Below are 13,971 nucleotides of genomic sequence, written 5' to 3'. Positions count from 1 at the left end.
GGAATAAGAATAAAATGACAATATGTAAATTTAGTACACAGCCAAAAATACCATGTTATTATATCTTACCAGCATCAACTACAGCTTTAGCCAGTCCTCCACAATGGTCTAAATCATTGTTAGCAGCATTTACAATGGCATCAACCTCAAGCTTAGTTATATCAGTCTGCATCAAGTATATCTTATGATCAGCATCATGCTGGAATTCTTTCTTCTTAAATTCAGGAGACCATGATTTTGTCCCCTTCTGACCTGTTTTTGCTTTCTGTTTAGAATATTCTGATTCATGAAGAACTATACATGAATTTCTTTTGCCAATGTCAATGGTTTCTCTTTTGCCACATGTACTTGAAAAGTATTCCCTTATACCAAAAGATTCTATCTTGTACTTATCTGAATGTATTTTATTTATTAAATTTTCGAATTTACTTTTTGCTATGGCAACTCCAGTTTTATTTCCAGTAATTTTAAAACTAAAGTCTTTGTCACTGCCTCTAATTTTGACATCCATTTTTTTCAGTGGCATTTCAATAGCTTGTACATTATTCTGACCAACATGTATGAGAAACATATGGACACCTTTATCACAATGAACTGTTACTGTGTCTTTTCCATAAAGTTTAGAAAACTTTTCTATTTCTCTCTCTATTTCTGATTTGATCTCATGAAAAATGTACTTAATGGCTGCCATCTGAATTCTTCTATTGTCAGTGTGAACAGTAAAGCACTTTTCATTCCTCCTTTCAAGTGTATTCACAAGTTCTTTCCACTCCATAGATGTGATAAATGTGTCATATTGATCTTCAACTAGAAACTCATCTTCTAAGAACAGATCCTCCATACAAATGATAGCACGATCTGCCTCCTTTTTAGTACGAGCATACATCTGACATGTTGTATGTCCACGTTCAACATTCCAGGTGGCCATTATTTGTTTTGTTTTACACTCATTGTACCAAATCTCTCGAGATACCTTTTTGAAGAGTAACTCCTTTTTATATTTGCTCATTTTAAAGGATTCATTCACAAAGGAGTTAGCAGACTCCCTAAGAAATAACTCTGCTGCCTGCATAGATTCTACAGGTCCAGTAAGGTTTACTTCCTTCTTTTCCAGATTGCACTCAGCATTAACGTCAGGATAGGTCATCTTCACCTTGTCGAAGTACTTTAACAACCATAAAAGCTGGAGTTTGTAGATTTTAAAGGAAATAATTTTTGATGAAGAGTTATCTAAAGCCAACACTTTTCTTTCTGAATCAGATATGATGATTTTCACAGTTTGACAAAGTTCTTTTACTATTCCTTTGTCTCCTACCAGCACAATGGCAAAGCTATCTTTGTCTAAAAATACACCTACTCTTTCAGGATCAGAAATATCAACTGATCTAAGTTCCTTTTTGACAGTTTTCCAACAGGCTTCAATGGTTGTCATTTTCATTGTTGTTAAAGATGATTTAAACTGTTCAGTAAAATTATTTATATCTGATGGCCATGAAGTAGCTTTCATTTGATCTTCAGAAATTGATAAATCAAGTTCACATTCAATTCTGACATCATCATTTTCCAAATCTTCAGGCCAAATTATGCAACCATTCAGCTTACTTAGCTCACATTCAAACTCTTCTTTAACTTTTGGTGAGTTTTTTATAAACTTAAGAATGTTTAAATCAGCACAAAAAAATTCTGGCCCTGGCAAATCAGGAACAACCAAGTGACTTCTTAGAAACACATAGTACAGACTTACATTTAACTGAAAGTCCTTCATTACATGCTTCCTCCTACAAACTCTTCTTGCCACTGAAAAATGAAATGAATGAAAACTAGAAAGTGCTTAAATTGGTGAAAAAATATCTTTATATTTCACAAAGACTAAAACTAGTATTGTTTAACATTTCAATTGGATGTTTTTGTTCATTCGTTAACATTTTATCCATTTTTTTTTAATTATAATCTCTGAATATATTAATTTCTGTGAAATCTGAATAGTTCAGTGTAACACTGTTCATTACATATATATAACCTAACTTTTAAACACACCCACTAACCACAGAACTACATCAGTGGTATCTCAATACACTAAAAATATAAATGTAAACTAAAAATGGTACTTTCCATTGATGACAATGACAGAATTGATCCACATATAAAAATGTCAATTTCATATTAGATGAACAATTTCTTTTATTTCAATTTTTGTTATCTATTGTGTTTCAAATTAAAATATAAGAATTGTTTTCAATTTTTGGTTAGATTATTCAGGGTTTATTCAGGGTAAACGAACCCAAGAACCCAGGTTCACATACCCAATTATCTAACCAATAATACAAAACAATCCTCTAATTGATTCTCTCTGTATCAATTTTTATTTTAATGATAACATAATAACAGCAGCAGATAATCAGGTTTATCTAAAATAAACCATTTATTTTATCAAAATTTGTAAAGTAATCTTATTTTCATTTAAAACAACTTACGTGATACAAATATATTATCTATGGGATATAATTTAATTATTTCAGAATTAATACTAGAATAACTGTTAGCAAATCTGCTATGTTATATTATGTATGTTCACACATATACTTTCTACAATTTCTATTTGATCCTAAAACTAATTAAACATAAAATTAAATCTAATTACATTTTGTAGTAGGTGAACAATATCATTCCCTGAAAGTCTCATAAAAAGCTATAAAAGAATTAACCAGGAATTAAAGATACAAAACTGTAAGACCAAAACAAGAAAGGAAGGGTAGCATTAGAGTGTCAAGTACATGTAATGGCTAAGGTCAAAAATGATTCCACAGCATTTTTACAAAATATGATGTAATACACAAGTAATCTAGATTATACCAACCTTGTGGTGATGGAAATCTGATAACACAAGAAAAGCCATTGTATTCCATAATTTCTGCATCATCATCACCACCACTTTTCCTTTCATTCTCAAAATAATATCGAACTGTATCCCTGGTCATTTTTGATGCTATATTGGATACCAGTACACAACTTGTAACAGGTACTCTGAATACGGACAGTTTGTTCCCTTCTAATGGCTTCCTACCACAGGCTACTTCAAGACTCATAAAATCTACAAATCAAACACATAACTGAGAAAGTACTGGTAACAAAAAAAAATACCCATGCAAAAATCATGAACAAACACTTTGTTAATAAGATGATGTAGAATGCCACTAAAAAGTTACAATAACAAGTCTTTGTATTTGATGTCTATAGCCTCCTCTGTCTAATTCTATTCTTTATCAAAAGGGAAAAAAGGTCTTAATGAATGGTAGATTTATTGTTGTTAATGAATAAGAATGTGCAGTTATCTAAATAATACAGAAATTCTTAATTTTATCCTCATTGATAGTTAGGTAATTATTCACACCATCGTACCAATTTTTTCCTCAAACATAATGATAGCACATTTTCTGTCTGTTCCATATGTAATTTGTGTTGGTTCTGAGTTGGCCCTAACCTCCATACAATCTCTCAAGCAATCCTCTGATGTGGTCGGTTTTAAACCCTTAACAAACACCATACTCTGTTCTATAACATTATCTAGATCATTGTCAGTTTCTATCACGTGGATGGTTAGGTCCACATTGGATACTCTGTGTACTGAATTATTCTTTAAAACATTCTTTGCAGCTTAATAATAAAAGAAGCAAAATTTTTTAAATTATTTATCATGCAACAGAGAAACTGAAAATTTAAATATCTACCAGTTTCAATAATTTAACAATTTCAACACAGACGAGCTAAAATACTGCTATCCAACTGCCCCAACAACAGTTGCCAGTACTACATAAAGACTTGACAAAAAACTATTACTGGTAACTGGCATAGTGGGGCACAAGTATAAAACAAACTAGAAAGTATTAAGTACTAATGTACTTGTAGAGGTGATATGAATACTTTTGTTGTATGTCAGAATGTTGTTATAAAATTAAATTTAAGATATTAGAATCTAACACCTGTACAAGTTCAGGGTATGGAAATCTCAGACATCGGAGGATTTAATCTTCTTTAAAGATTCTCTCTGCTGAGTTAAAGAACTATTAAATTTTATCCAAGGTCTGAGATTTTCCAATCTTGCAAGAGAACAGTGGGTGTTTGATTTCCCCGTTGGAGTTAAATTTCCAATAAAATATTTCAATTGAAATAACCTGCATCTTATAGCTGATTGTGATGTATTAGCCCAGTGATACGCCATGACCAGGTGTGAAACTTCAAAACAAACTGCAAGAAATAATCAATCACTGGCTGTTCTATATTATTTATGTAGATAAAAAATTATCATTTTAAAAGAATTTTCAAACACAAAATCAATATTGGTAAGATATGACCATTCTCTTTATTCAGTTGTGCCATTTTTTTTAAGGGAAAGTGCAAGTTATCTCAAACAGTGGGTTAGAAAAGATCTTACACAGCTAAAGATTTGGTTTTTCTTGTCTCTTTTGTGAGAAAAAGTAAGTCTATTTTTAAAGCAACAGAATCATGGAAACAGTGAAAACTTCATGCTGAGATTTGACTGTACATTTGTGATCATTGTGTGTATAAGTACAGAAAAAAAGTGTCCTGTACCATTATAATGTTTTATTTGACTGCAACTAAAATAAAATTTTACATGATGCAGCTTGATATGACCCCAGAGGATGTATCGTAAATGGTTGGGGCAAGTATAGACACAACATTCATTCAAGTTTGATGAGATCAAAGATTCCCTAGAATTAAATTTTAGTTGATATCAAATACAGTTTATTTGGTCTGTGATTATTTTTTTTACCAGCATGGAAGAGGAGCCCAAATATACTGTTAGATTAAGCACATCAAGGAACTCTGTTTTAAGAGAGTGAATCCCATTGAAATAGGTAAGAAATAAGCTATATATACTATGTAAAAGAAAATGCTTATTTTTGCCCTTTCAAACCTACATTATGTAAATTCTAAAACACTATAAATATAACCCCCAAAACCAATCACAGTCTGTCTTTTGTGGTATGTATCCTTGTGGTACAATTTCACTTAGATCTGTACGCTTTTGTTAAAAAATTAGTACAGAATCATGATAAATGTTTGTAAATTTTGCTACTTTTCAGCCTTTTATTCCTAAAAGATGAGGACTCTAAGACAGAAACAAGAGCAACAGTGATATATAGTTAGGAAATAAAACAAAGAAACTCCATTTATGACAGTTTTACCATTGACTTGCCAATTATGTTTGCATAATTCCAACCTAAGCTATAGCAAGGGGTTAAATATTGACATAAATACCAATAATGGCCAGTCTGTTTTTGTGAATTATTTCAATTCTAACAGAACTAGTTTTTTCATATTTTTCAAAAGATGCAGCTTCTATGTTGCATAAAATATCGACCGTTTGTCAACAGAATTGTCTGTAAAATTGGGTAAAAGAGTAATCAAGGGAACCAAGGTTATAGCGGTAATCAAAAGAATGTAATCCAAGGACAAAGACCAGACATGGAAAACAGACATACACAACAAAGAACATAAAGTAACTAAAATCATACATACAAAGTAACAAAAGTAAATGAGCAACTCGGACTCCACTAAAAACTGGGAGCATCGACCAGGTGCACCGGTAGGGTAAGCGTCCTCTGCTTCTCTAAAACACCCGCCGAGTTGCTCATAAAAAGTCAAGTCTGGGGTAAACCTTATTTTTGATGTCGGAAATAAGACTGTCATATATCTTTGACTTCTGTCATATGTTTATCAAAGTTTTATCATAGCTGTGGTCTATAGACCTTTGAAGCACATCATATCAAAAAATCATAATTATTTTTACTGTGTATATCATTAAAAAACACTATTCTCATTGAATAATTGGCTTTATAAATGAATCTTTAGGAGTTAAAACACATTTCCAGCTATTTGTATAGGCCATGGCCAAAATTACCAGACTACTTTTATTGATATTGTGTATTGTAATCTTTAAAAATCAAATAAATAACTAAAACAGTGTTATTCATCACGAATCAGGATGAAATTAAAGAAGAGAAACCTGTCAAATGTTATAAGAATTGAATGTTTCATTTTTAATGTTTCATTGGCATGTAAATGTGTTCTAAGGTCACACAGGTACCACTGGTACTCTAAACCAAAGACATTTGCTAAAAATACTTACCCTCTTTAGCCTTAAATTCAATAACAGCAATCCCAGTTTCAGAACTGACATCTAAAGACTCAATGTCTCCTCCACCAGACTTTCTGGTATTATCGAAGTAGTAAGATAAAGTATCTTCAGATATTTCCCCAGTAAATGTAATAACAATTTTACTTCCCCCTGAACTGGTCTTTGGATCAGATTCATAAGCGTCAGGCTGTAAGTTAGGATATAACTGATGACCTCCCCTTGGAACAACTTCTTCATCATATCCACTTTGATAAGCTTTCTTTTCCACTTCCTCCAACTGGTTTCTTCTATTCAAGGGTTCTGATTTTGAAGTTCTGTAATCATTATCAATTGAACTATCTACTTCTGCAGTAATTGAAACCTGGTTACTTGTCTGTACACCAGTTGGCAAGTATAGTCCACCATACATCGGTTGCACTGGGAGTATATGGTATGGATAAGGAGGGTAAGCACCTGATGGTCTGGCATAGTAGTTACGGTATGGATAGTAAGGTGAACTCCGTGGTCTAATGAATGGCGGCTGTGATTGAGGACTGTCAGATATGTACTGTCCGTCACTAGATATATCAGGATATAAATTCCCTAAATTGTTTGTCTCCACTTTGGTATCATATGGCATTTCATTTCCATGCAGTGTGTCTACTGTCCTCTCAAAGGTTGCTGCTTCTTCACTGGTTTCTCCTTCCATATTTGATTTCACTGTTTGTTCTTTATTTCTATTTTTCTCCTCTGTCAATACTTGGTCAGCATGTTTCAACCCTACTTCCTTACCCACACTGTTGTCACAAAAAGCAAGGTTAGTATTTTGTACTTCTCTCTCTGTGACAATACTACCTCCGCTAAAATCAACAGGTGAACCAGTGTTCTCTAAAACTGTAAGTTCTTCCTTATGACTACAAGTTTCAATATCTATATCTATCTCTCCATCATTGTTAACATTTCCTTGTGAAACTGAAGCATTATTAACAGGTTTCATATTCCTGTAATGGGGCAGTCCTGTATCAGTTTCAATGTCCTCATCAATTAACATTCTGTTTTTATATTTTGCAGTTCTAGAGGAAATAACACGATCTTCTTTATCAACTTGCTGAATGGTGATTCTATCTTTCTGAAGTTCAAGCTGGAGTTGATTGCAGATGGAAATGGCATTCTCTGGTTGGATATTTTCGTTAAGGGTACTAGACTGGTGAACCAATTTATCATCAAAATCATCACTCTAAAAAGAAATATCTTTGATATAACATAATAGTTTTGAAAAGTGTATATATATATTTATCTATATTTTAAACTACAATGTATACAAATATCATTTAATTGATAAAAATCTTTTTTGTGTACCAGTAAAAGTTTCAGAACTACACATAAATCAAGGTTTTATCATCAAGAATTCAACATCATTTACTCATTTATTTTCTATGAGATTAGTAAATAGTACAACTAAATTAGTACCCTAGTAGCTGAAGTTTCACCCAATGTAACACTGTCAAATGGAATGGTGAATGTAGGAACATAAACATCAGGTCCATCTTCATCAGAACTACTTGTTGAGTCACTTATAGTATATTGTGCACTCTGAACTTCTTTTTCACCATTACTACCCTCCATCTTTATTACAGTTAACCCCCTTAATAACCTCTGGATATAGACATATTGCTTATAAACATCTGAAACAAACATAAAATGCTATGTCAATCAGTATAAAATGTAATTAAACTAGATTATTAGGAATATGCTATAAGAATTCTAGATGATTCAGTAAAGTTCAATCTAGGATGCTTCTATTCGTGGATTTTAGCATGATACTACCAGTACTCTGTATCATTACAGAGACAAAGGGTTTTGTTTAAATAAATTACCAAGAAAGTCGCAAGATTTAATTCTTGCATGGAACAAGTTCCACACACTAATTAAATCTAGGTGTTCTTGGACACTCTTGACCATCTTTTTGTTATTCACTCTTTAGAAAAGCAGAGGATGCTTACCCTACCGGTGCACCTGGTCCATGCTCCCAGTTTTTAGTGGAGTCCGAGTTGCTCATTTACTTTTGTTACTTTGTATGTATGATTTTAGTTACTTTATGTTCTTGGTTGTGAATGTCTATTTTCCATGTCTGGTCTTTGTCCCTGGATTAAATTCTTTTGATTACCGCTATAACCTTGGTTCCCTTGATTACTCTTACAATTTTTAAAGTATATTATTCAGTGAAAAATTCAAATAGTGGGATAATGAAAGGTTGTTCCCATTTCATTGTAACTGTTCCAAATTTGAGTTTTTACAATAGACTACATACCTATTTTGCCTTTGCTTTAAGTCAGTTTTAAAAGGGCATTAGAGCTTGTGTTGTGATGTTTTAAGTGTACTTTAAATAAAGCTTTCAAACTTTGAAAAACATTTTTTCCTAAAGTTCAAAACTAGGGCAAATTTGGAACAAAAGCAGATCAAGGCCTGCAGAACCAACAGAAGCCCTCATGGCTTTTTTTAAGAAAAATGAAAGAAAATCACTGACAGGTGATGGTGAACACCTCTACATTTGGCAAGTCATTGCACCCTACCCCTCCCATATTCTAGAATCTGCCTTTGATGACCACACCATATTGACTATTGAGACACAAGAATAAGGATGTTGTTTAAATAATTATGTAGTATTAAGTCCTAAAATATAGAAAATGATTCCATTTCCATAACCATAGTCACAAGATATAGTATCAATATACTTTCAGCCTTTCAACAGCATTAGAAAATTCCTGAACACTGAATCCCCTCCTAAATTTTCTTCTAAATTGAAACTTCGAACTCGTATTACCATGATGCAGAAATGAAAGTGAAAATAAAATTAACAAAACAATACTGGAATGTACCATATGACTGACAGCAGATTGTATACCCCAAACTTGTCTCAAAGTACATCATATACAAAGTATTTGTATTTGTATTTGTATTAGCTGCGAAATCATAGCTCGTCGGTTCATTCTCACTTAGCCAACATTTTGAAAATTGATAGTCTCATCTGGCCAACATAGGTAATTGGGGTGTTAAAATAACATTTAGAAATATTGTTTTTATAACTGTTTTATTGAGGCCACCCAAAGGGCTACATTTATGTTGGGTAAAATAAAAAAAAAATATTAATGATATATTTTTAAAAGTATTTATAAAATAACACAAAACATTTTTTAATTATCTTTAAAAAAAAATATATAAATATATATATTTCAAATATAAAAATAAAAAAATATAAGTTTAATTTTTAAATTCTGTAAATAAAATTTAATAAAATGAAATGACTGCTATTCTTAATTGAGAATAATTATTATTAATTGATATTAATTAATATAAATTAAAATAATTAAAGATAAGATATGTTCAGCTTGCACCACTCTACTTGACAGATGCATACTCACTATAGCTTGGGATGCTATGGAAGAGTATATAAATGTGGGGCCAACTAGCAGATTTATCATTTCAGTTCTCATGGCTAACGCTCAAGTACACATAGACTTTCTTGAAAATGGCCGCGGTGGTCATTATTTGCTTCATAATGGTTACAAATATTCAATAAAAACTAGACGCAACGACCGTTGCTACTGGAGATGCATCTCACGTCAATGTCCTGCTACTCTGACAACACTACATAATGTTCCTGTTACCATAAACAACAATCACAACCATGACTCAGATAGCATTGGTTTAGCAGCAGCAGCCTTTATTAATAAAGTAAAAAAGCGTTGCAGGGAAGAGGTGTCACCAATACCTTCCATTTTTGATGAGGAGCTTAGTAGTCTTTGTAATAATGAGTTTGACGATGATGTCAATGAGATGATAGAGAAAATTCCGACCTTTGAAAGTTGTAAAGCTGCACTCTACAGAAGCCGTTCTAAGGTGCTACCAAAGCTACCAAAAACTCAGGCTGATATAGACCTCGATGAAAACTTCAAAAACACACCAGCCGGTGATCGCTTTCTTCTAATAGACAACACCAACAACAGCGAATGTTAGTGTTTGCTACAGACAACAACTTGGAACTGTTATGCAACTCACAAACAGAGTTTGGTGATGGCACATTTTATTCATGTCCTGGGATGTTCTATCAGCTATATACATTAAATGTAATAACATGCAGACAAATTTTTTATATGAATATAGTGCTGATTATAAAAAAATACCATTGCTTTAATATAAAAACATGTTGTTATGTTTTATTGCTTGAAATTGTGATTTGATCAATTATTATTTCTGAAATAAAAAAATATAAATATATATATATATATATTACTTTTTTCTATCAAACCCCTGCATATTATAAAAAAAAACCTCAACAAATTGACACATTTACCTTGAATAATTATTATAGTCCCCATGGAAGAGGCCCCAATCAATTAAATAATTGCAGTAAAAACAATTGCAAAGTTTCACCTAGCCTACATGAATTTAATTACCTGTAGGTACCTGAAATACAAAATGTTGGCTAAGTGAGAAGACACCAGCTCGTCACAGCCTCGTGATCTTTTTCTTTTTCTTTTTTTTTTTGATTTTGCGATCTAACGTTAAGAAAATACAAAAAAAATAGTTAGAGCTACGTTTCGCAGCTATATTTGTATATACCTACATCTTTAATGGTTCTTCGTAACAACACTTTAATCCATTTTTTTTTCGAAGTATTTTCGACGTTTTCACAAAGTTTCCTACTTTCGGTTTTGAAGCTGTCAAAATTAGTTCGTCATATTCGAACCCGATATGTAAATAACACGACTAACAGTCACATGTACAACATATAGGCTAAAAACCACTAATTCCACTTCCCATAGGCTTCTATGCTAATTTCACAATATTCAATGGCTTCTCTGGACTTTACCTTAACTTTAACCTGCAGAGGACTATATATCAGCATGATTCTACATATGTCAGCTCACAATCCTCAGAATGGCACGTGGGGTTAGCAGACTTGCAGTGCACTACTGGCCACCGGAAGTGAAGGGTCTATAAATAGCATGGGAAATCCCAGTGTTTACACAAGATAGGGGTATATTTAAAAATCATTATGGAGATTAGGCTTCACATCACAAGAAGCAAAATGCACCTATAAAATGTACAGAAATGTTTTTCCTTTCAGAAACTGTTTAAATTTTTTAAATGAGATGAGAACTTTTTTCACAGCACTACGAGGAACAGGGGTAATTTCTGCGTAGGACTATTTTTGCCTACGTTCCAAATGCTCATTGGTTGAATTGGTGGTCTGTAACCTATAATAAGGTCTCAGTCTTGTATTCTTTGCCCCATAGGCTTCTATAGTATACCTTAAATTTTCATGATTTTAAAAAAAAATACACAATGAGTTTCAATCTAACTTTTAACCATGTTTTTCAATTAAGGAAATGTCAAAAATAATTTTTAGGTCCATTTTAGAAAAAAGGCACGAACTTTGGTACACCAAGACAGGTCAAACTAAAATTAGACTTTTTCTACTTTCACTTTATTTTGAGTTCATAAAATAGACCCCTTTTCTGAAGCATTATTTTATATGAAAATACTGTTTTTCCTCAAAAACAAGTTTATCGTGTTATAGCTTGATATTTACACTGTACTTTTGATGAAAAATGATAGCCATCTGCCAAGAAACAAAAACAGGAAAAGGCAAAAAGGAAGCGCACTATATTTTTAGCCTCCATGTTTTGACGTACACCCGCTCAGGAATATATAATACAAGACTGATACCTATAAAGTCCAGTGAACTTTTAAATAGACTATTTCTTAGGTATTTATAGCCCTCTCACCGCTAGCGCCGTCCAGGGAGTGTATATATATTGTGGGTTACCCAGTGTTTAAAATATTAAGCCTTCGATACAAATTCAAAACAACACCTGATGGACATTTTTGTTTCCATACACGTAGCCTAGATATTCTACTATTAAATGTTGAAAAAATCTTATGATTATAAATGCTGATCATACTTAAAGAATGAATGAATGACACCGTTATCGGCCGCCATTATTGTTTTCGTTTGTGCTAATCCGGTGCAAAGGCGAAATTCTTGGTAATGTAATGCGAACATCGGATGACTCCTACGAAGCAGACCATAATCAGTTTTTAGTTCACGCTCGTCGCCGTCGTCTGTCGTCGTTAACAATTCTTTAAACATCTTCTCCTCTGAAACTATTTAATGGATTTGAATGAAACTTATTATGTTTGTTCCTTAGAGTATCCAGCACAAAATGACCGTTTGCATTTTTGATCTATTAAACACATGGCCCTCGTTACTAAAAATAGAACATGGTCAGACAGCGGTTTTTTGCATAAATCTCAAAAACTGTTAGGTTTAACCAAATTCTGACAAGAGTATTTATAAGTGTTCAGCATGATGAGATCTATCTGTGACAGATAAACACAAAAAAGAACATAAAGTAACTAAAATCATACATACAAAGTAACAAAAGCAAAAGAGCAACTCGGACTCCACTTAAAACTGGGAGCTCATAAAAAGTCAAGTCCGGGATAGACAAACGAGGAAAGGAAAACTATGACCCGTTGAATAAGTCAGTTTTCATGGTGCAGATGGATACACCATAACGATCCACGAGTTCATGATGATGACCATAAAACTTCTGTAGTGATGACTTCAATCTCGTAGCAACATAACCCTGTTCCAGAAGCCTATTTGTTAGAGTTCTAGAGCGATACAAAAAGTCTGCGTAGTTTCGGCAAGCTATGGCATAACGTATGAGTTGTAATATGAACACTTCATACGCAGGTGCTGAAGGGATGTTGCACACAGATGAAAGGAAAGTTGGCAATTCTGAATGAAAAGTCATCACGTTTGTCGTAGTTTGGTCAATAGTTTTCCATTACCATCGATTTCTAAGTGTAGGTCAAGATATGAGGCTGACTTCACAGTGTCTGTAGTATCCCTTATCTCAAGTTCTTTGGGGTAGATGCGATGTATCAAATCTCCAAAATTAGGATTGTTTAAAGATAATACGTCATCTATATAGCGGAACTGAGATTAAAGGATCTAGCTAAACGATATTCTTTCCTTCGGATCAGATCAGCTAGTCAGCCTCATAAGAGTGAAGGAATAGGTCAGCAAGTAAAGGAGCACAATTTGTTCCCATTGGAATGCCGACCGTCTGTTGAAAAGCGCGTCCGCCACACTGGACAAATATGTTGTCGATTAAAAATTCCAGCATTTTGTAAACATCTTCTGTATATTTGGAAGATGATTTGGATTTATTTCTTACAAAGTATGAGGAATCTCTACCAAGAACTAGGTATTTGTATCTCGGTGTACCATCTTTTTTTGAAAAACAACGATGTATAATGTTTTAAGTCGAGATTTTTACTGAGTATGAGGAATAGAAGTATACAGTGTTGAAAAATCATAGGCTTTAATGCTATTATCTGATAATAGTCTTGAACTGATTGTCTCCAAAAGATCTTTCGAATTTTTTAGGATCCACATTGAATTAATACCACTACGGGAGTAACACGTATTGTGGCAGGACTGCAGACCCTCTTTGACAGGTGTGAGGATAGAAGTTAAAAGTTTTGAAATAGGTTTGGTGGTACATTTGCAGATCCAGCTATGTAACGTTGTTTGTATGGATTCTTGTGGAGTTTAGGAATCCAGTACATAGACGGTAAATCACAATCATCGTCCTTGGTAGAGAGACCAAAAGAGGATAGCACAGATTTATGGTTATCCACAATCTCTTCTTTGGAGAGTGTGGTAGCAGTATAGGTATTATCACTGGTATTGTTTTCTACGTCTACCTCTGGTAATAAACATTGCATGTAAAACGTTTTGCAGACAAAAACAA

General features: G+C 33.1%; 1 protein-coding gene across 6 annotated transcripts in view; it reads right to left on the bottom strand.

Annotated features, from left to right (window-relative positions):
- LOC148622730 (protein mono-ADP-ribosyltransferase PARP14-like) overlaps positions 1-11,018 on the bottom strand; it is a 42,345-nt gene extending 31,327 nt beyond the window's left edge. For 3 of the 6 annotated variants that reach the window (XM_088572862.1, XM_088572863.1, XM_088572867.1), the window contains exons 1-6: positions 9,019-9,082; positions 7,610-7,824; positions 6,152-7,376; positions 3,400-3,654; positions 2,858-3,091; positions 70-1,797 (exon numbers count right to left, since the gene is read on the bottom strand). In XM_088572862.1, the coding sequence (XP_088428988.1) occupies positions 70-1,797; positions 2,858-3,091; positions 3,400-3,654; positions 6,152-7,376; positions 7,610-7,824; positions 9,019-9,070 (3,709 nt within the window). In that variant the 5' untranslated portion in view covers positions 9,071-9,082. Of the gene's footprint in view, positions 1-69; positions 1,798-2,857; positions 3,092-3,399; positions 3,655-6,151; positions 7,377-7,609; positions 7,825-9,018; positions 9,083-10,596; positions 10,717-10,762 lie in introns of those variants that run through there. The other 3 variants (XM_088572865.1, XM_088572864.1, XM_088572866.1) reach the window with 3 other exon arrangements.
- Positions 11,019-13,971: the final 2,953 nt, after the last annotated feature.

The sequence above is a fragment of the Perna viridis genome, chromosome 3, assembly GCF_037379345.1.
Source record: "Perna viridis isolate PV_CMFRI_1.1 ecotype Kerala chromosome 3, ASM3737934v1, whole genome shotgun sequence".
Taxonomy (NCBI): domain Eukaryota; kingdom Metazoa; phylum Mollusca; class Bivalvia; order Mytilida; family Mytilidae; genus Perna; species Perna viridis.
The sequence above is the reverse complement of the archived record's forward strand: the minus strand, read 5'-3'. Positions and strand labels throughout refer to the sequence as shown.